General features: G+C 39.8%; 1 protein-coding gene across 1 annotated transcript in view; it reads left to right on the top strand.

Moving 5' to 3' along the window:
• Positions 1–22,373, top strand: part of LOC124709004 (O-acyltransferase like protein-like) — a 192,130-nt gene that overhangs the window by 83,513 nt on the left and 86,244 nt on the right. Inside the window, exons 5-8 of the mRNA XM_047240637.1 lie at positions 3,540–3,736; positions 4,914–5,008; positions 12,678–12,877; positions 18,638–18,744. Of these exons, the coding sequence (XP_047096593.1) occupies positions 3,540–3,736; positions 4,914–5,008; positions 12,678–12,877; positions 18,638–18,744 (599 nt within the window). The remainder of the gene's footprint in view (positions 1–3,539; positions 3,737–4,913; positions 5,009–12,677; positions 12,878–18,637; positions 18,745–22,373) is intronic.

Genomic DNA, 22,373 nt, shown 5'->3' with positions numbered 1-22,373 from the left:
CATATTTGTAATTAATTTATAATAAATTGATTTTACATTATTTATTAATGAGGAAATTATCTATCTTTAACAAAACAGTAAATACAAATATTGTATAGTAAAATACAAACAGCCAATACAAACGTAATAGAAAATAATCCAGTATATTTCATAGACATGCACAGCATATAATAATCCAGTATATTTCATAGACGTGCACAGTATATAATTTTCAGACCTAATTGAACATTTATTATAAAATTGTTTACAATTTTAACCCCTTTCAAAAAAATGATCAACTGCATAAAAGCATTGGTCCAAGAGATATTTTTTTAACTTATGTGTGAAGGCTCTTGCATTGTTTGTTGCTTTGATTTCATTTGGTAAATTATTATACATTTGTATCCCAACATTTAAAACACTTTTTTGGTAGCAGCGTGCAGCTGAGGCCAGACTAAATAACACAGTGTGTCCCATTCAAACTGGTCGCATGATCTGAAAATGTTGACTCCACGGCAGTGTGTGCAAGCAGTAGTGTGCTTTGCAGAAACAAAATCGCCGATTACTGTGCAAAAAAATTATTGTCATGCGTATGAATGTGATCCACCTGATGTGAAAACAATTAAGGAATTTTATAGGAAATTTCCGGCAACAGGAAGTGTTCTGAAATGTTTGGCGGTTCACATTACAGAGTTTCAGAAGAGACAGTGGAGGACATCAGACAAACATTTCTCAGAAGCCCATGTAAGTAAATTCGTCAAGCTTCTAGGCAACCTGATGTACCTTGATCAACATTGCATCGTGTAGTTCACCTGTATCTTCGTACGTATGCTTACAAAGTGCAAATCCTGCAACATCTGACGCCGAATGACAAAACACACCAACAACAATTTGCTGCGGATATGCTGTACCGTATTGATATGGATGCCAGCTTCCTGGAAAGATGTTTATTTTCAGATGAGGCAACCTTTCATCTATCAGGAAGGGTTAATAGGCCTAATGTATGGATTTGGTGTTCACAAAATCCGCATGTCGTCACTGAACTTGTTCATGATAGCCCCAAATGAAACGTCTGGTGCAGGCTAATGGACGATGGGAATGTTGGACAATTTTTCTTTGCGGAACAAACGGTGAATGGGTCAGTGTATCTGGACATGTTGGAACACTTTGTGTACCCTCAGATATAGGACTTGGAACCCAACATAATTTTTCAACAAGATAGAGCTCCATCACATTGGTCAACGGCTGTTCACAAGTTCCTGGAAAGGAAATTTCCCAATCATTGGATCAGGTGTGGAGGCCTATTGCCTGGTCACCATGTTCACCTGACATTACGCCACTTGATTTCTTCGTGTGGGGATTCATGTATGCGACCAAAGTGGACAATATTGCTATGTTGCTACATTGTATTACTAATGCAATTGCAACAATAACAGAGAAAATGTTACAAAGATCTTGGCAAGAAATTGAATATAGCCTGGATATTCTTCATGTTACAAATGGTTCACATGTAGAGGTGTATTGATGAAAAATAAAGAAATTCTTTGAGATGCTCTGCAATGTGGCGCATTTTTCATTGTCACATCTAATGTGTTTTATTTTTTCCCTGGGTCTTTGAGATCAGATAGGTTTGAATGGGACACCCTGTATATACATAAATGGTTCACCTTTCACTAAACTTTATTGAAACAGAAGAGAAATTCTAAACTGAAAGAGGAGCCAGACAGAGATTTTGTACTGTCTCAAAAACAAATAAAGGAAATTTTTAAGTAGATATGAAAGACTATCATAATGTATAAACAATACATAGAGAAAAACTGATCCAAATGAAAAAATGAAGTCATTGAATCAGCTGACATGTTTGTGTATTTAGTGCAGTTGAAGACAATAACTGAATTGACAGCAAAAGAAATAAACAGCATAGTTAATGTGCCTCTGAGTGTGTTAGGTGAGCTAAATAGATTTTAATATGAAGATTCCAATCTGTTCGGCAGTGCTTATTGACAGTTTTGACTTGTATTGTTGACATATGAACATACAAAAACTGAAGGCTGCAATGGAGGGATTCATGTTAGGCACTACTCTCCAAAACATCGGAAGAAAGGGACCTCTCCCCAGGTGGCCACCATTCTCAGTGATGATGGTCATCTGGGTTAGTGCAGAACCATGATTCATTGCAGACTACAATGTGATGCCATTCATCAGCTGTGTGTGCTTCTCGATCACAGTACCACTCAAAAAGCAGCAGTTTGTGTTCCATTGCTGATGGTAGTCTATGCACTGAATAGTGATTCCCTAATCTGGCTGCTGCTAGTCTCTAACCAATGTTGCAGAGAATCCATTACTTGTTAACAGATGGTTGTCACAGGTGCGAAGGAGCTCCAACGTGGGTGGCAGATAGTATGGTGGACCTACCTTGTCGTGGTCAGGTATGGTTGTTTGAAAACTTGGCAACAAGTATGCCTGACTTCACATTCCTGTGCTGTACCAGTATTAGGCAACTGTTACATCACAGCGCCCCACACACCTGGATATCACTTGATTCAATTGCCTGACCAAATGGAGACCGACAGTGAGGTCTGTTTGGAACTCTGTCAGGCGCTGATCACATTGTTTTGCATGAGTAAGCAGCATCTCCATGTCCTTCACTGTAATCACTCAACATCTGATGCTGTTTATGCCTCTTGTATTCTCTACGAGGTCTGGTAATAACCTAATGTGCTCTAGTGGCTGTTCAACCTGCCACAAGATTTGTGACTCTAAAGATTTATATACCTTTTGATGGTGTATACAGACAATCTTGTTGGAAGAACATTCGCAACTGAACTTGTTACTAGAGGTTGAAAATCTGCTTCAGTTGTAAATTTCTTTTACTATCACAACTGCTTTCGGGCTCTCATAAGCCCATCCCCAGGTGTCACAGAAACTGCCGGTAGGGCTAGGTGCTGTGAAACCTATGTCAATGTGAAAGTGACACCAGAGTCATCCGTAGTACTGTCTGGTGTCACTTTCACATTGACATAGGTTTCACAGCACCTAGCCCTATTGGCAGTTTCTGTGACACATGAGGATGGGCTTATGAGAGCCCGAAACTGGTTCTGATACTAAAAGAAATTTACAACTGAAGCGGATTTTCAACCACTAGGTGTATACAAAGTTACATCCACATTCAACCATGTCTTCCATTAAGAATATTTGTTTATGCAATGAAAAATTTTTGGTTTGAGTTTTTCAAACAGATAATATAAATAACCTTAAGAAGGCTCATACATATGATTACGAACTTTCTTGGCATATTCCAGTGGTAAAATCTTCTTGCATGATCATCTGAGGGGTGACGTTGTCTTGTCACAGTGTTTCAATGAGTTTTGTATCCATCATCTTTGCCAGAAGATGATGGCTACAAAACTCATTGTACCATTGTGACATGGTGACACCACCACTCAGCCAGCCAATAACTCAAGAAGATCTTAAGAAGGTTCATTTTCAGCAGAGATGAAATTGTTTAAGCTTTTCATTATGATGGTATTGCTGCTAATATTTTTTTCCCTTTTGAACAGGGTCCAATGGTCCTTCCAGTTTTCTCTTTGACTCAATGGGGAATATGTGTTCCTATATCTTGTGATCCTGATGAAGTCTCGGCATTTGTCACAAGTTTTTTAGAGAACTTATGTGGCTTAAAGCTGACAATAGATGTTCCACATGGATCATGCACGTCCAAATTGCCATCACTGAGCACAGCAGACATTGTAATTCTGTAAGTTCACATTAACTCTTTTATATGCGTAATACGCTATACTCTTAACTCTTTTAGTAGCTCCTTTAACAGTACTTAGACAGGACAAAATGCCTCCACCCCTCACCTCCTTTCCTTGCCAGTGGCAGTACACAGTGGGCTTACAACAGCTATGAACTGTTGAAAGTCATTGTTTGGCTTTTGGAGATACAAGTTCTTTCTCTGTATGTTTACCATCATGCTTATTTTCTGTTGTCACTGTTTCAGGCATTGATATAGTAAGAGAGGGATGATACTAAAAATCTCTCTAGTATTATTGAATAAGCCAAAGGGAATTAATTTCTTGATAGATAATGCCAAGCAATATTGTTGTTACATCAGCAATAATAATAAGTGCTGTTGTATAATACACTTGGCCAGCAGTGGCAATGGCAGCAAGCAAAGCAGGCACTCTTGTTTCGGTCTCTCACCAGCAGCACTAAATGTGAATCTAGGGTTGTGGTGATAATGGAGTAAGTAGACATGCAACCACATTGTAGGCTGGAATATGTTTTTGTGCTCCCAAGCCAGCAGTCTCAGGTAGCTGCACACAGGAATAAATTCCCTTTGGTAACATCAATTTTAATGCTTATGGGTAATCTGTTTTCTACACAATTCATATTTTTTCAGCATATTGCATTCTTTTAAATTTGTTTGCTGTTATTATAGCTCCTTCTTACTATGATTTACTTTTAAAATTTATTCACTCTGCTTAGTTTTGGGCGTGAGGCTTGTAGAAAACAGTAACTTTTTTATTTTGTATACAACAGAAGTAAAAAATAAAAATCACTACTCACGGAGCAGTGGACAGGTGGCACTACTCACGGAGCGGTGGACAGCTGGTTCTTTTTCACACACACACACACACACACACACACACACACACACACACACACACACACACACACACTGGAAACAAGTGCTCTGTGTGTGTGTGTGTGTGTGTGTGTGTGTGTGTGTGTGTGTGTGTGTGTGTGTGTGTGTGTGTTTTAACTAACTCTGAGGGAGGACTGTGAGAGTAAGGAAGCACTGTGTCTATCTTCCTATGTGCCTGTCTGCTACTCAATGCCCCTTTCAGTTGATATGTAGCAATTATCATGTGATTTCTATATTCCTAACATCATTTTCTATAGAAGTTAAAATGTGTTTTATTTTCTAGGTCAACTATACTGGTGGTGATCATTTTTATAGTTTTGTGTACATTCTGGGACCTTGTAGTGAGAGCATGCCAAAAGCGTAATGAAGAGGAAAAAGGTAAATCATTTTCTCACCATTATGTATGCGAAGTATGTATTTCATGTTTTAATATATGAATCATAAGTGAGCATACCTATCCCTAGATAAAACCCAGTCCCATTTACTGTTCCATAAACACTGCTTAACGTATGGAATCCCCCCCCTCCCCCCCTCCCTCCAAAAAAAGTAATATTCCCACCCTAACTATAAAAAGTTTCTTTTCTGGATATTACCAATCTTTTTGCAGTGTCCTCCAGACTGCCAGTTCCTATCCCCCTAAGAAAAGAAAATTTCTAATACTGGTTTCCCATCATTTGCTGACACCAGCCAATAGGAATTAACGAGAATCAGTAAAGGTTTTCAGTTCCCTGTTTCCTTACACCTTCTGTCCAATTAGATATAGTGTTACAGACATCATTGGTGACAAATTACAAATTGACCTTAGTAGCAGGGAAATTACATTAGTGAAGTGTAGCTACTGGTCCAGTAGTAAACATGCCATGATAAAGGTCACTTGCAACAGTGGCCGAAATGTTGGCTCATATAACAGCATGACGAAACAGCCACATACACAGAGAAGTTTCACAGAAGATGAAAGTGAGAAGCTTACAATTGGACAGTTTTAAAGATGTTTAGGCTATATACAGACTGAGTTATAGTAATAGGTAAATAGGAAGTACTCTATAGAAGACAGAATGTGGCAGCAGAAACCACTAGCTGTAAAGACAGACAATAATATATCTGGACCAGTTGTTCAAGCTTATCTTAATGTTAACAAATAAGCTCTATACTCCATTACTTTAGATAAGGTCTCTGCCAATATGGTAATTACAATACCTTTTGAGGTTATCTACTATGTTGTAGCTTTTATGGTTCCATTTGCTTAATGCATTTCTCATATGTTTCACTGTGTTACCATTGTATCATATAAATGATGCATTTTGCACATTTCCCAATTTTTATAAATGTCAACCACACATCACCACTACAAGAAAATCGGTTAGCCATTCAATGCCCTTTGGTGGTGATCTAGAACAGAGATTCCTGATGCAAAATTTACATCTGTCACACAGTAGTGAGCTACATTCAACATTGCTTTACAGTCCAATAATGGAAAGTCCACTGGCCTGAGCAGCCATAAGCAATAGCTCTCTCTCTCTCTCTCTCTGTGTGTGTGTGTGTGTGTGTGTGTGTGTGTGTGTGTGTGTGTGTGTGTGTGTGTGCGCGCGCGCGCGCGCGCGCACGCGTGTGGTTTTTTTCTGCTTCTGAAGAACTTTCTGCTTGTAAGCTAGAAGTTTAGCAGTCTCTTCATTGCATCTGCGACTCAATGCCTTCTCGTTGTGGTAAGTAGCAATCTACGCTTTTCAATTGTTGCTTTATAGTCCTCCACATTCATGTCTAAAGAAACTGTCTGGTATGTTCTGATCAGCTCATACAGGTGCTATCACTTCTAATTAAAATTATTTAAAGGCTTTGAATACACTGTACATCTAATCTTTTCTAATTATATTGCCATTTCATACTATAAAGGAAAAGACAAATCTGCAGAGTAAGTCACATTTTATTTGGTATTAATCCATTGTGAAAGAGCAGTACACCTACAAAATTGTTGAGGCTTTCTTGTTCACTTATCAACATATTTCTCATTGGCTTCTGTTTTAGGATCTTTGGTCGATAAGGGAGACCCACCTGTAATGTGATGTGAAAGTGAAGTAACTGTTTCCTAAAGCTAGGTAGTGTGACACTTTTACCTTTATGTGTGTCTGTCAGCAGTACTACAAATTTACCCTCTTGAAAGTTGGTAGTGGCCCACAATCCTCTCTCATAATTTATCCAAGAATTTTTAACATTGTGCAGCCCTGTCAGCAACTGCAATAACTGAACATGTAACACATCAGCCTCAGTTGCAAATAGAAACCAAACTTTACTCAGGTTTCAACCAAAATAATTTGGCCTTCTTCAGAAGCGAATGACACTAAACTACTGCATGCCAAAGTTTGGCCATGTCAAGTAAAAAACTGTAGCAACATAGTAACTTGTCATAATCTACATTACTTAGGCTGAAGAGAAACAGCAGGCCCCACTGCGCGGACGAGATCGGTGGGCTGCGAGAGCTGCACCGGACCTAAACGCTTGTAGCTCTCGCGGCCTACCGACCTCGTCCACGCAGTGGGGCCTGCTGTTTCTCTTCGGCCCAAGTTATGTAGATTATGACAAGTTACTACGGTGCTACAGTTTTTTACTTGACATGGCCAAACTTTGGCATACAGTAGTTTAGTGTCACTTACTTCTGAAGAAGGTCAAATTATTTGGCTGAAACCTGGGGAAAGTTTGGTTTCTATTTGCAAATGAGGCTAATGTGTTACATGTTCATAATTTATCATTTTTCTCAATTAAGTTTTCCTTTGATGCAGTTAATTGTTTTTTATTTTGTAATTTTCAATTTTTTTTCTTAATTATTGGAGGTTTTTTTTCCACACAGTGCATTTGTTTTCCTTTCTTAAATAGCATACTGGAGGATCTGACAATACTTGCGATAATGAAGGATTAACTTTTGATTGCAACTTGTCCTCTGAATTAAGCAAAGTTCTCATTTCCTACCAGAAGTTACTGTAATATCTGGGGTTATGAATTTCTCATACTTGCCTCTGTTCACTTTCATTTTTAGTTGAGTCCAAAAACAGATTGGCAATGCCTTTTGCCATAAGTCTTTGGTTCTTGTAGGAAATTTTAGTGCAGCAAACAACTGAAAGCTAGACCGCAACAATTTTAGGTGTCTTGAATTAGTACTGTGACAGGAAATCAACATTAAAGTCCCCAGGAACAGTGCTGGTCTGTATAGTATCTGTCACAAGTTGCTGTTTGAAATTAAAGACATTTCATGATGTTGGCATGTAAACTGTCATTACTACTAGTTTATGTGTTTCCTAATTCACTGTTTTGATGCAGTGTCCCAAGAGCTGTTCAAGACATTATCCCTTAATCTGAAGGGCTGCAGATGTACTCCCAGCATTATTTTTTTCATATTTAGCCTCTCTCACTATCCTCTCATTGGTTCTACAGTAATAAAATATTAGCTATACCCATCAAGATCCATCTGTTTCATTTGAGTGGTTTCCATGTATTGTTTTGGTAAGTACAACACATCTGCTGATATTCCACATATCCCTTCATTTTCCTCTATGTGAGAAGTTCATCCTTCCTATTAATGATACTTTTAGTGTTCTAATAGAAGATATTAAGTGATTATTCTATAATATTGATGGCTTCATCCAAGCTACAGTATTTTGTATGGTCAGTAGGATTTAATTGTAACTATAATACTTAGCCCTGTCTATTGGAGTACTTTAAGCCTGGGATACACATTGAAATTCACTGGGATAGGGGAAACACTACTTTGATCACAAAGAATACTTCTAATGAAACTTCCTGGCAGATTAAAACTGTGTGCCCGACCGAGACTCGAACTCGGGACCTTTGCCTTTCGCGGGCAAGTGCTCTACCAACTGAGCTACCGAAGCACGACTCACGCCCGGTACTCACAGCTTTACTTCTGCCAGTACCTCGTCTCCTACCTTCCAAACTTTACAGAAGCTCTCCTGCGAACCTTGCAGAACTAGCACTCCTGAAAGAAAGGATATTGCGGAGACATGGCTTAGCCACAGCCTGGGGGATGTTTCCAGAATGAGATTTTCACTCTGCAGCGGAGTGTGCGCTGATATGAAACTTCCTGGCAGATTAAAACTGTGTGCCCGACCGAGACTCGAACTCGGGACCTTTGCCTTTCGCGGGCAAGTGCTCTACCAACTGAGCTACCGAAGCACGACTCACGCCCGGTACTCACAGCTTTACTTCTGCCAGTACCTCGTCTCCTACCTTCCAAACTTTACAGAAGCTCTCCTGCGAACCTTGCAGAACTAGCACTCCTGAAAGAAAGGATATTGCGGAGACATGGCTTAGCCACAGCCTGGGGGATGTTTCCAGAATGAGATTTTCACTCTGCAGCGGAGTGTGCGCTGATATGAAACTTCCTGGCAGATTAAAACTGTGTGCCCGACCGAGACTCGAACTCGGGACCTTTGCCTTTCGCGGGCAAGTGCTCTACCAACTGAGCTACCGAAGCACGACTCACGCCCGGTACTCACAGCTTTACTTCTGCCAGTACCTCGTCTCCTACCTTCCAAACTTTACAGAAGCTCTCCTGCGAACCTTGCAGAACTAGCACTCCTGAAAGAAAGGATATTGCGGAGACATGGCTTAGCCACAGCCTGGGGGATGTTTCCAGAATGAGATTTTCACTCTGCAGCGGAGTGTGCGCTGATATGAAACTTCCTGGCAGATTAAAACTGTGTGCCCAACCGAGACTCGAACTCGGGACCTTTGCCTTTCGCGGGCAAGTGCTCTACCAACTGAGCTACCGAAGCACGACTCACGCCCGGTACTCACAGCTTTACTTCTGCCAGTACCTCGTCTCCTACCTTCCAAACTTTACAGAAGCTCTCCTGCGAACCTTGCAGAACTAGCACTCCTGAAAGAAAGGATATTGCGGAGACATGGCTTAGCCACAGCCAGGAAGTTTCATATCAGCGCACACTCCGCTGCAGAGTGAAAATCTCATTCTGGAAACATCCCCCAGGCTGTGGCTAAGCCATGTCTCCGCAATATCCTTTCTTTCAGGAGTGCTAGTTCTGCAAGTTTCGCAGGAGAGCTTCTGTAAAGTTTGGAAGGTAGGAGACGAGGTACTGGCAGAAGTAAAGCTGTGAGTACCGGGCGTGAGTCGTGCTTCGGTAGCTCAGTTGGTAGAGCACTTGCCCGCGAAAGGCAAAGGTCCCGAGTTCGAGTCTCGGTTGGGCACACAGTTTTAATCTGCCAGGAAGTTTCATATCAGCGCACACTCCGCTGCAGAGTGAAAATCTCATTCTGGAAACATCCCCCAGGCTGTGGCTAAGCCATGTCTCCGCAATATCCTTTCTTTCAGGAGTGCTAGTTCTGCAAGGTTCGCAGGAGAGCTTCTGTAAAGTTTGGAAGGTAGGAGACGAGGTACTGGCAGAAGTAAAGCTGTGAGTACCGGGCGTGAGTCGTGCTTCGGTAGCTCAGTTGGTAGAGCACTTGCCCGCGAAAGGCAAAGGTCCCGAGTTCGAGTCTCGGTCGGGCACACAGTTTTAATCTGCCAGGAAGTTTCATATCAGCGCACACTCCGCTGCAGAGTGAAAATCTCATTCTGGAAACATCCCCCAGGCTGTGGCTAAGCCATGTCTCCGCAATATCCTTTCTTTCAGGAGTGCTAGTTCTGCAAGGTTCGCAGGAGAGCTTCTGTAAAGTTTGGAAGGTAGGAGACGAGGTACTGGCAGAAGTAAAGCTGTGAGTACCGGGCGTGAGTCGTGCTTCGGTAGCTCAGTTGGTAGAGCACTTGCCCGCGAAAGGCAAAGGTCCCGAGTTCGAGTCTCGGTCGGGCACACAGTTTTAATCTGCCAGGAAGTTTCATATCAGCGCACACTCCGCTGCAGAGTGAAAATCTCATTCTGAATACTTCTAATAATTACACATTCAAGACACATCTTACTAGAAGTATTCAGCTGCTAATCATGACATATGTGATGCAACCAAATGAGGAATGATGCATAAGTCACACCCACGTGTCCCTCTCTTCAAGTGATTTTCAAACTTATGAATTAACATGTTCTACAGAACACTTCGCACAAGAGTCTTTACATGCTTGAAGAGTGACACAATATTCTATTAGTGTGAGGAACATTCTCTTTATTTTGGAAAATATGATATTACATTTAAGGGATGGTGATTGACTTATTACAAAGTTCTGCTTATTTTTGACACAGTCACTTTTTTATGACACAATCAGAATTGATTGTGTCAAAAATAAACAAGACTTTATACTCTGATTATTGTTGCTGATATCATCTTCATTTGTATGATTAGGACTGCAGTGTGAACTATTGCCTGAACCTTGTACTACTATTATACAATCTTCTGTTCCAAGATCATTCTCAAGAGACCATAAATCACAAGTAATACTGCTGATCTCTGCACTTGGCTTAAAATACTAGTTTCATGGCTATGATTTCCCTAAGAATTCTACTCCCGTTCTGCCATTCTCCACCTGAGCTTACTATCCACAGAAAGGGTACTGTCAGACTACTTCTAGGTGGATTGATTTATTTGTACACTTTTCCCTGTAAACATAGGGTGAATCAATATCATGTTTCTGAAAGGTGCAGATTTTGTAGAAACTGAGTCAAAAGCTTTCTCAAAATAACTGAATCCCACAAAACTTCTTACACACTAAAAAACTCTTGAACAATCTGCCCACAGAGACAGATGTCAAATAGACACCAGTTACATTTCCAAATACATGTCAGGTTTGTTTTCTGTGAAGAACTCTTTCTGTTCTGCACAACATTTATTTGGTAGAAATAAGTGGTCAATGACAAACCTGTAAGTGGTCAGCATGTAACCATACAAATATATTTTAGGCAGTTTGTGCAAGCTTTTGTCAGTTGGTATGATGCAATTCACAATGTTTGTCACTAATATGTTCAGTGGGACATGTAAGTAATTAAATTACGACTATGTAATATGTGAATTGTTTGGAATCCAGAATGTAACACTGACAATAAGCTACTGTTTGTTGACAGATCATATCATCTCTCATATTCTAATGTGTTAAATAATTAAATTAAATAAAAAAGAATTGATTTTTTAGAAACACAGAACAGCTTAGTTACATTACTAGCTTTCACTCTACGATTCTTTTTCTTGTTGAAGCTCACTCTCACACATACATAGTAGTCTCTCTCTCTCTCTCTCTCTCTCTCTCTCTCTCTCTCTCTCTCTCTCTCTCTCTCTCTTTTACACACACACACACACACACACACACACACACACACAAAAAAACCACACATATGTCCTAACACAGCTACTTGTGGCCATTGGTTGTGTATCTGGTTTAACAAGAAGAAGAGAGATAGATGGTGAATGGCAGCAGGAAGGGCATCCAGCCACCCCTTAAAAATTAACCACACCAAATCCACATTAACCATGCCGACCCTGTGCCGAATGCAGGACAAAGGCACTATCAAAAGAAAGAAGAAAGATAGTTTCAAAAGTAGTAATTTCTCTATGCTCTCTTATTTGTCTCTGCTTCATGTATCACCCAAGTGAGAGGCTGCTTAAGACAGTAGACTCATATCCGTAAGAATCAATTTTTGGATCTCCCTTTACCCATTTGATTAAGATTTTTAGTTTCCCTCATGCCACATTGTTCCCTTCAAATGGGATTCATTTGATTTTCTTTTCCACCTTCTCCAGTGAGCTTCTGTTCTGGCTCTAATGGCAACACTACTAACAAAACCCAAATATTAATCCTCTCAGCTTCTTTTTCCATTCCTTTAATCAAAACCTGACTTCATCACACATAGTAAAACTTCCAATCCCTCTTACTTGTATGTCAACTATATTTCAATTTATACCCTATCTGCATTCCATGAAATGTACATCATGTGTCAATTAATTCACATCCCTTAGCATCATTGAAAAGATTGTGTTTTGCACTGTTATTTTTTAAAATTAATCCAGATTTGGTATGTCTCCTTTATACATTTCTCTGTAGTATTCTCTCTTTGTAGAATACAATATCTTAGTGAAACTTAATGATCTGATTTTATTGCAGCATCTAACTCACTTGCTAACTTAGCAAAAGGAATGTCATTGTGTAGCAGCTGGAAGAATCTCTGGAACAATCATCGCACAAATAGTTCCATTGCGTGCATTGATGGTATCCGTGCTTTCAGTGCTCTGTGGGTCATTATGACCCATAAAATTCTCCAGATGTCACAGGAACCATGGGTCAATAAAGTTATTCTTCTTGAGGTATGAAACTTGTAATTATGACTATTGTGAATGTGAGCTACATTTGGTAGTATAATTATAATATATCTGATCTTAAGACAACTAACATAAAAGTAATAAGTGAGAGAAAGTCTTCAACACATGATGGATGCTAAAATATATGTCCTCATAAAGCATTAAGAAGAGTCAACACTGAATCTTAATTTATTGGAACATAGGCATCCATTTATGATTACTTAAGGGGGTAGTATGTGTGTTTTGCTTTTCATTTCTACAAACTGGAGGGTTTCACAATATTTGTGACCATGTGGTTCTACTCTTGTCTACAGCTGTTAACCAGAATTAGGTAGAGCTTTCTCTTCAGGCAGTGTGTTTGCAACTTCTACATCTACATATACAAAAATACTCTGCAAACCACTGTGAGCAGCATGGCATAGGGAATGTCCCATTATACTAGATGTTAGGGTTTCTTCTGTGCCATTCATGTATGGAGCACAGGAAGAATGTTCGAATGCCTCTGTGCACACAGTAAATATTCTAATATTATCTTCATGATCGCTGTGTAAGCAATACATAGGGGGTTGTAGTATACCCTTAGAGTAATCATTTAAATCCGGTTCTTGAAACTTTGTTAATAGACTTTCTTGGAATAGTTTAAGTCTGTCTTCAAGAGTCTCAGTTCCTTCAATATCTATGTGACACTCTCCCACAGATTAAACAAACCTATGACCATTCATGCTGCCCTTCTCTGTATATGTTCAATATCCCCTGTTTGTCCTATCTGATATGGGTCCCTCACGCTTGACCAATGTTTTTTGATGTGTCACATGAGTAATTTGTAAGCAATCTCTTTTGTGGATTGATAGCACTTCCCCAGTATTCTACCAATAACCCAAACTCTATTACCTGCTTTATCCATGACTGAACCTGTATGATCATTCCATTCTGTATCCTACAAAGTGTTACACCCAGGTATCTGTGTGAGTTGGCTGATTTGAACAGTGGCTCACTGATATTATAGTCATAGACTACTACATTGTTTTTACTTTTTGAAGTGCAAAATTTTACGTTTCTGAAAAGTTTGAGCAAGATGACAGTCTCTGTACCATGTTGAAATCTTATCAGAATCTGACAGAATAGTTATGTAACTGCTCTCAGATAGTACTTCATTATAGATTACTGCATCATGTGCAAAATTCCGGATTCTACTATTAATATTGTCCGCAAGGTCATTAATATACAACATGAACAGGAATAAGCCCAACACACTTACCTCTGGTGCACCCGAAGTTACTTCTACATCTGGTGATGACTCTTCATCGAAGATAACATACTGTGTTCTCCCTAACAAAAAGTCCTCAGTCCAGTCAAAAATTTCACTTGATATCCCATATGATTGCACTTTTGATAATAAGTGTAGATCCAGTACTGAGTCAAATGCTTTTAGGAAATCAAGAAACACTGCATCTACTTGGTTGCCTTGATCCAAAGCTTTCAGTATGTCATGTGAGAAAAGTGTGAGTTGGGTTTCACATGATCGATGTTCTCAGAAACCATGCAGGTTGGCATTTGAGGCGGTAATTCTGTTCAAAATAGTTCATTATGTTTGAGCTCAGATTATGTTCTAAGATTATACAGTAAATCAGTGTCAAGGGTACTGGATGGTAGTTTTGTGGATCACTTCTACTACCCTTCTTGTAGATGTGTGTGACCTGTATCTTTTTCCAACAACTGGGCACAGTTTTTTGATTGAGGGATCTACAATAAATTATAGTGAGAAGAGGGGATAACCAGCCACAAATTCAGTATAGAATCTGACAGGGACTCCATCAGGATCTGGATCTTTGTTCAGTTTTAACAATTTCAGCTGTTTCTAAAAACCCCTGACACTAATACTTATTTCATTCATCTTTTCAGTGATACAAGGATTAAATTGGGGTAATTCTCCTGGGTTTTGCTATGTAAAGGAACACTAGGAAATGGAGTTAAGCATTTCAGCTTTTGCTTTGCTACTCTGAATTTCAGTTCTTGTCTCACTCACTAGGCACTGGTCACTAACTTTGGTGCCACAAACAGCCTTTACATATGACCAGAATTGATTTGAATTTTGTGAAATGTCATTTGACAATATTCTGCTATGGCAGTCATTGAAGGCATCACATGTTGCTTTCTTGACAGCCAAACACATTTCATTCAGCATATCTGTATCTACATGACTGCACTTTGTTTTAACCTACTAAGCAGTATTCTCTGTTTCTTTAGAAGTTTCTTTAGAGTGACTGTATACCATGGAAGGTTTCTTCCATTATGAACTTTCTATGAGATACATATCTACCCAGTGCGTGGTCAACTATTCTTTTAAACTTGACCCGTAGTTCCTCTCCATGCTCCTGGCCTGTGCTGAAAGTTTCAAGTTTCTCAAAGAGATATGACATATATATATATATATATATATATATATACTGCTTGGTTTAGTTGTCCTCTGTACTTTGGTAATCATTGTTCTCACAACAGCATCATGGTCACTGATGCCAGTTTCAATGTGGACATCCTCAAAGAGGTCAGGCCCGTTTGTTGCCATTAAATTCAAGATATTTCCAACATGAGTGGTGTTCCTAACTATCTGTTCTAGATAGTTTTCAGAGACAGTATTTAGTGAATTTTCACAGGATGTCTTATCATGTCCACCACTAACAAAATTATATTTTTCCCAGTTTATAGTTGGATGATTGAAGTCTCCACTGATTTCAATGCTTAAGGGAGTAACATGTGGTGTTTGGTGGAATGTGAATTTATGCTTTCGCAATATGAAAATTTTCAGTGTACATGTTGCTGCACATCAAATAACTTTCCAAAATGTGTTTTTTTCCTATGAGTTTTGTTTTCTAAAGTGCTGGGAAATCCTAAGCCACTGTGTAAAACCATAACCATTCAAATGATTCATAAGTTTAACAGTTCTGAGGAAAAGTGTACTGTCACTTAATACAGAAAAAGTGTATTTTCACCCAGGAGAAAGTGTATTTTTAACCGGGAGATCCAGGAAAAATCCAGGAATTTTTTTTCCTTGTCCACTTATACACCCTGAGACAGACAGCTTGGTGCTTGTCATGCCTATGCAGAACACAGCACAGGGTTTGCAGTTAAGCTTGTAGGACACATGAGTGGTTTCACAGGTAGCCCTGCATTTGTTGGGATAGGTGATGCTTGTGACTGGACTGAAGTAGTTGGGGGTGGTGGGAAGACGTATGGCACAGACTTTGCATCTAGATCTATTACAGGAATATGAGCCATGAGGCAAGGTGTTGGGAGCAGGCCTTGAATGTGGATGGAGAAGAATATTACGTAAGTTCAGTACAAACTCGAATATCTTTGTGGGAGGGGTGGGAAGGATAATGGGTCATATACTCCTCATTTTAGGACATGACGAGAGGTAGTCTAAAACCTAGCAGAGAATGTATTTCAGTTGCTCCAGTCCTGTGTGGTACTAAGACATGAGGGAAATGTTCCTCTTTGACTGGACAGTGAGACTTTGGGAGGTAGTGGATGACTGGAGAGTAAGGCATGGGAAATCTGTTTCTGGACAGGGTTGGGAGGTTAATTATGGTCTGTGAAGGCCTCAGTGAGATTCTTAGTGTATTTTGAGAGGAGCTGCTCATCACTACAGATGTGATGGTCATGGGTGGCTACACTGTGTGGAAGGGACCTCTTGGTGTGGAAAGCATGGCAGCTCTTGAAGTGGAGCTATTGCTAGTGTTTGGGAGGTTCAATATGGATGGAGGTACTGGTGTAGCTATCTTTGAGGTTGAGGTCAACATTGAGGTAGGTGGCTTTTTGGGATGAGGATGACAAGGTGAAGTGAATGGGGAGATGATGTTGAGTTCTGGAGCAATGTGGGTAGGGTGCCATCACCCTCAATCCAGATCACAAAGATGTCATCAGTGAATCAGAACCAGGTGAGGGGTTTGGGATTATATATGTTATGAAGGGTTTCTCTGATGGCCCATAAATAGGTTGGCAAAGGACAAAGCCATATGGGTGTCTATTGCTATATCTTAGATTTGTTTGTAGGTGATACCATCAAAGGAGCCGTAATTGTGGGTGACGATATAGTTGGTCATGGTGACCAGGAATGAGATTGTAGGTTTGCAATCCATCAAGGGATCTTAGGAGAGGTAGTGTTCAATAGCAGCAAGGCCATGGGCATTAGGGATGTTAGTGCAAATGGAGATGGCATCAATAGTGATGAGCAGGACAACATGTGGGAAAGAAACAGGAACTGTGGAGAACTTGTGGAGGCAATGGCTTCTGTCTTTTATATAGAATGGTAGGTTGTGGGTAATAGGCTGAAGGTGTTTTTCTACAAGAACAGAGATTCTCTCAGTGGAGGCACAATAACTGGCCACAAAGGGGCATGCTGAGTAATTGGGAGAGAGAGAGAGAGAGAGAGAGAGAGAGAGAATCTGGGAAGAGGTTCTGGAATGGGCCTAAGGATTTGAGAAAAGACTGGAAATCCTGCTGGATTTGTGGAATGGGGTCACTGTGGCAGGATGAATCTGACAGCTGGTGAAATCCTTCTACCAGGTAATCCTTGTGGTTCAAAACAACAGTGATGGAGCTTTTGTCAGCAGGTAGGATTATAAGGTTGGGATAAGCTTTTAGGTGGTCAATTGCAGTTCTTTTTAGGGATGTAAGGTTAACTCGTATCCCTGTAACAGACCTAGATGCAAGACTTGTCCCATACATCCATCCACCACCACCACCTTCTCCAAACCAGTGATGTCACAAGCATAATCTATCCCATCAAAGGCAGGGCTACTTGTGAAACAACTGATGTGATCTACAAGCTAAGCTGCAACCATCATGATGTGTTCTACATGGGCTCGACAATCAACAAGCTGTTTGTCCACATGAATGAATACTAACAAACTGTGGCCAAGAAACAGCTGGACCACCCGGTTGCTAAGCACAGTGCCCAACACAATGTTCTTCATTTCAGTGACTGCTTCATAGCCTATGCCCTCTGGATCCTTCCTACCAACAACAGCTTTTTTGAACAGTGCAGTTGGGAACTCTCCTGCAATATATCCTACATTCCCATAACTCTCCTGGCTTCAACCTTCATTAGTCAATGTTCATCACCCACCTATACCCTTCCCTGCTCCCACTCCAGCACACAGTCTTCTATTCCACCAATGCACCCACAGTCCTTTTCATTTCTCTCCTTTTTTGCTTCCCTCCCCTGCCCCACTGCTATTCCATCTAAACTCCCAACTGCTCCTAGCTGCCCTACCCTTTTTCCACATCATCCCCATATCCCTGTATGCTCCCACAAGCAACACTTTACCGTCCTATACTCCTATCCTGAAATTTCTCCACCTCCGTGCTTCAGCCTCCTCATTAACCCCCACCACCCAAATTGCTTCTCCTATCATGCGCTGTCGCTTGCAGTATGATCTCAGCAGGTGGAGACAGTGGCCATGTATATATGAGTTGTGTTTGCATGAACATGTGTGTATACGTTGTCTTATTCAGAAGAAGGTTTTTTGGCTGAAAGTTTAATTGTTTAGCAGTCTTCTTCTTGTGTCTCTCTGTGTCTCAGCATTTCAACTATAGGGTGAGTAGCCATCTATCCTTTTCATAATATTGTCAGTTGCTAACCAAGGACTCATTAGGAGGGTGACACAGAAAGAGTAATAAACCAATTGTTCAATTTCCAAGAAAAGTAAAAAGACAAATATTTGTAGTTCCAGGAAGTGTTTTACTGTATTTTTTCTTTTTCAGTCAACACGTGACATACCAAAGATGCCACTTCTGAACAGTATGATTAATGTAGATTCATTCTTTCTGATAAGTGGGATGCTTCGTGCGATGAATTTCATGAGAGATGTGCAACAACGTGGTGGATTTTGGATTGCCACAGGAATTCTGCAGAGGCTCCTCAGGTATGTTAGTTTAATACTATCTAGCTGACACCTCTAGAAACAAGAGAACACAACTGATTTGGATTATTTATTTACCATTGATCAGTTGAAGTGAAATAGGCATTTTACATCAATAGCACTTTATGTTTTCTTTCAATAATACCTTAAAACTAAATGAGCATTATATATTCTAAATGGAACCTAGAAATGATAGGTAAACAATAAAATAATAAATAAATACAGTCAATGATGTAACATAATGAAAACCTTAAAAATTAATTTCACTTGATTTTATATTCGTAAATTCAATTATATCATAAGGATTAATAAATAAGAAGTTTAATAGCTTGCTACTATAGCTAGTTATGTGAGCTGACCAAGCAGACAATGGAAGTTTATTAAATATTTTTAAGCCATTGCTTAGATGGGAATTCCCTGTTCTTGCCATCCTGTGCTAAGGTATATCTAATTTTATTTTGCATCTGATGTTATGGTGGTGTATGTTTTCCCTTATTTTGAAATCAAAAACTACATATTGGATCAAAAAAAAGCTGTAATTCGAATTTGTTTGCCTTAGAGGGGGACATCCAGTGATACCACACATGACTCCCCACACCACTCTGTGTGTGGATGGTGGGGGGCAACTTAGAAATCTTCAGTGGGAACCCTCAGTTTTTAATGTCTGAGGCATTTTCTTTGTTTCGACATAGATGATGCTGTAATTGAAGGAATAGAAATGGGTATACAATCATAATGTACAACATGCTATCAGTGGCCCTTGAATATCCAGTGCCATGTGGGACCCCACCTCCATGCTGTGAGGCTCACTCACAATGTTTTATTCCTCTGACTGGATTCCGTGGAAATATTGGAACACGTGAGGCAATACTGAACCTATGACATATCTTAGAAGCTAGATTAAGGAAAGGCAAACCTACATTTCTAGCATTTGGAGACTTAGAGAAAGCTTTTGACAATGTTGACTGGAATAATCTCTTTCAAATTCTGAAGGTGGCAGGGGTAAAATACAGGGAGCGAAAGGCTATTTACAATTTGTACAGAAAGCAGATGGCAGTTATAAAGAGTTGAGGGACATGAAAGGGAAGCAGTGGTTGGGAAGGGAGGAAGACAGGGTTGTAGCCTCTCATTTGCATTTGTTGACATGCCCATTTACAAAGTACTACCTGGTTATAGAAATTGGCTACATGAATTCTTGATGCAGTGACACATGGTATGAATGATACTTATGACAATACTACCTACTGACAATATGTGACAATACTACCTAAGGACATACCAGAACTGCATTGTAATTTCTGGGAGCTTATATATGTATTGTGGTGCACTGCCACGAGTACAGATATTTCATTAGCTTCTCCTGTAACATGTTTGCTTCATTTCCTTTTGCCAGTCTGTACGCTGCCATCAGGCATAAAGGCTTCCACTACCATGTAAAAGAGAGAGTGAGAGTGAGTGTTCTGTGGAAAATGCTCATCATACAAGGCAACGACAGCCTCACATTTCTCCTACATTCTCCATAAATCAGGATCATTTCAATTTTTTCTTCTGTGGTTGCAACATTCATCATCCACTTGCATGTCTGTTCTCCTAATGATAGGTAGGTTTGAAAGCAATAATCACTGAACAAGTGTTGTAATGTTTAGAGTTCCTGTCTGTTCTATGTCTGTGTAATACATGAGCTCTGGTGGCAGTGTACTGCCAGTTGTGATACATCATTGTTTGCTACATGGACATGGTGGCATGTTGAGTAGTTCCCTGTTTCATATGTTGGAAGAATACAACATTGCGAATGAGGTTTCCAATTAGAAGTTACGAAATACTGACTTATCCCACTCTTGCAGCATGGCGGTGGGGTTCCATGTGCCATTGGATATTCAAGGGCTGCTCAGAAGCATGTTGTAAATTACGATTGTGTAACCATTTCTGTTCCTCCGATTACAATGCCATCTGCGGAAAAACAAAGAAAATGCTTCAGACAAAACAGGTGTAGATTTTGCTGTAAAAGAAAAAAAGTAGACTTTGAGCTGCATGAATAGTGGCCAGCAGTGCCCTAATCTACCAGCATTGGTCATTACCAGTACCACATTCTTCTGAATTATTAGAATTCCACTGATGTGAGGATAATGCCCCCATATCAGCAGGCCATACCCTACATGTGACTGAAGAGTCCAAAATAAATTACTCTTAAATGTTCTTTTGTTATTAAGCCTCTCAGTTTCTGCATTATATAGTTGGCTTAAGATAATGTTGTACCGATATGGTTGATGTGTGTTTCCCAAATTAACTTAGAGTTTGTATGAATTCCTAGAATTTTAACTGCTTTCAACTGTAGCTCTTTTGAAAATCCTAGTATAATCTACTGGTTATCGGGGTTGTGAAGCAGTATATTTGGTAAGAACCAATTTAGTGCTGTTTCCCTGCCATCTTGCATCATATCTTGCAGAACTAATGTTTTCTCATGCTGAGCTAGTAAAGTCGTTTCATCAGCATAACAAATAACAAAGTTAGGTTCACAGTGGGGTAAATTACGGACAGGAATTATAATAAAGAAGGGTCCAAGGACAGACCCTTCTGGGACTCCTGTTTTATCTTGCAACTGTGAGTGCTGTTTCTGACAGAGACAAACTGTTTCCTATTGTTTAGGTATGATACAATTAGTGCCAATGCAATATTGAGTTCAGTACACATATGCCCCCACTGAAGTTGTCACAGCACAACTGCATCTTATAAATATCAGTAAGTACAAGTTTTCAGCGAGTAAAAAGAGAAGCATATTTCATCTATGGTTAGAAATGTTTAGTCAGTGACAACCAAGAGACAAAAAGACCTGAAAAAGGCAAAAACTTATGTTTGATTAAAAGTTAGAAATTAAGTTACCATACCTCTTACAAAGGAGTGGATGTAAACATTGGCATAAATGTGTAATTTTACTGTATATTATGGATTTTAACAATTGATAGGCATCAAAAGAATGCTACATATGTAGACATTCCAAGTTCCACAAGGTGCATTTTAGCTGTATATATTTTACTCATATATATATATTTTACCTGTTTGTAATTTTATTTTTGACAAGCCTGTGTGGAATGTGCAATATTCTCTCCACTAAAATTTAAAAATGACATGAGTAATGAATGCTCAGTGGAATGTGATGTGCAACTAAAATTTTTTTAAAGATCTGAAGATGACATTCTTACCTGTCAAAACTGTCCAATAAAAAACAAGTTTTGACTGTGATCTTGACCATGTAAAAATTTATTTAGAGAGATTTCTTTGCCCTAACAAACCCGCATCTGCATGCCACCAGTGCTCAACTACCCTCGCAATAGCTTCCTGTGTGTAGTGCATGCCTGGCCTGTGTAGAGAGGGGATGGGGGTTACGATTCTCCGTATGATAATAGCAGTTGGAAATCAGCATACAAGATTCACAGAATCACTGAGTCCCTGGTTCAAGCCTTCTATGTGGTTCAAACCAGAGTGAGATGATATTTTGTGGGAACAATGCTGCAAAATGGTAGCACAGATTCCAGCCCATGTATGATGTTAGCTACCTGTCTTCACCAATGCAGCCAGCC

This window comes from Schistocerca piceifrons, chromosome 7 (assembly GCF_021461385.2).
Source record: "Schistocerca piceifrons isolate TAMUIC-IGC-003096 chromosome 7, iqSchPice1.1, whole genome shotgun sequence".
Lineage (NCBI taxonomy): Eukaryota > Metazoa > Arthropoda > Insecta > Orthoptera > Acrididae > Schistocerca > Schistocerca piceifrons.
This window is presented reverse-complemented; position numbering and strand designations above follow the sequence as displayed.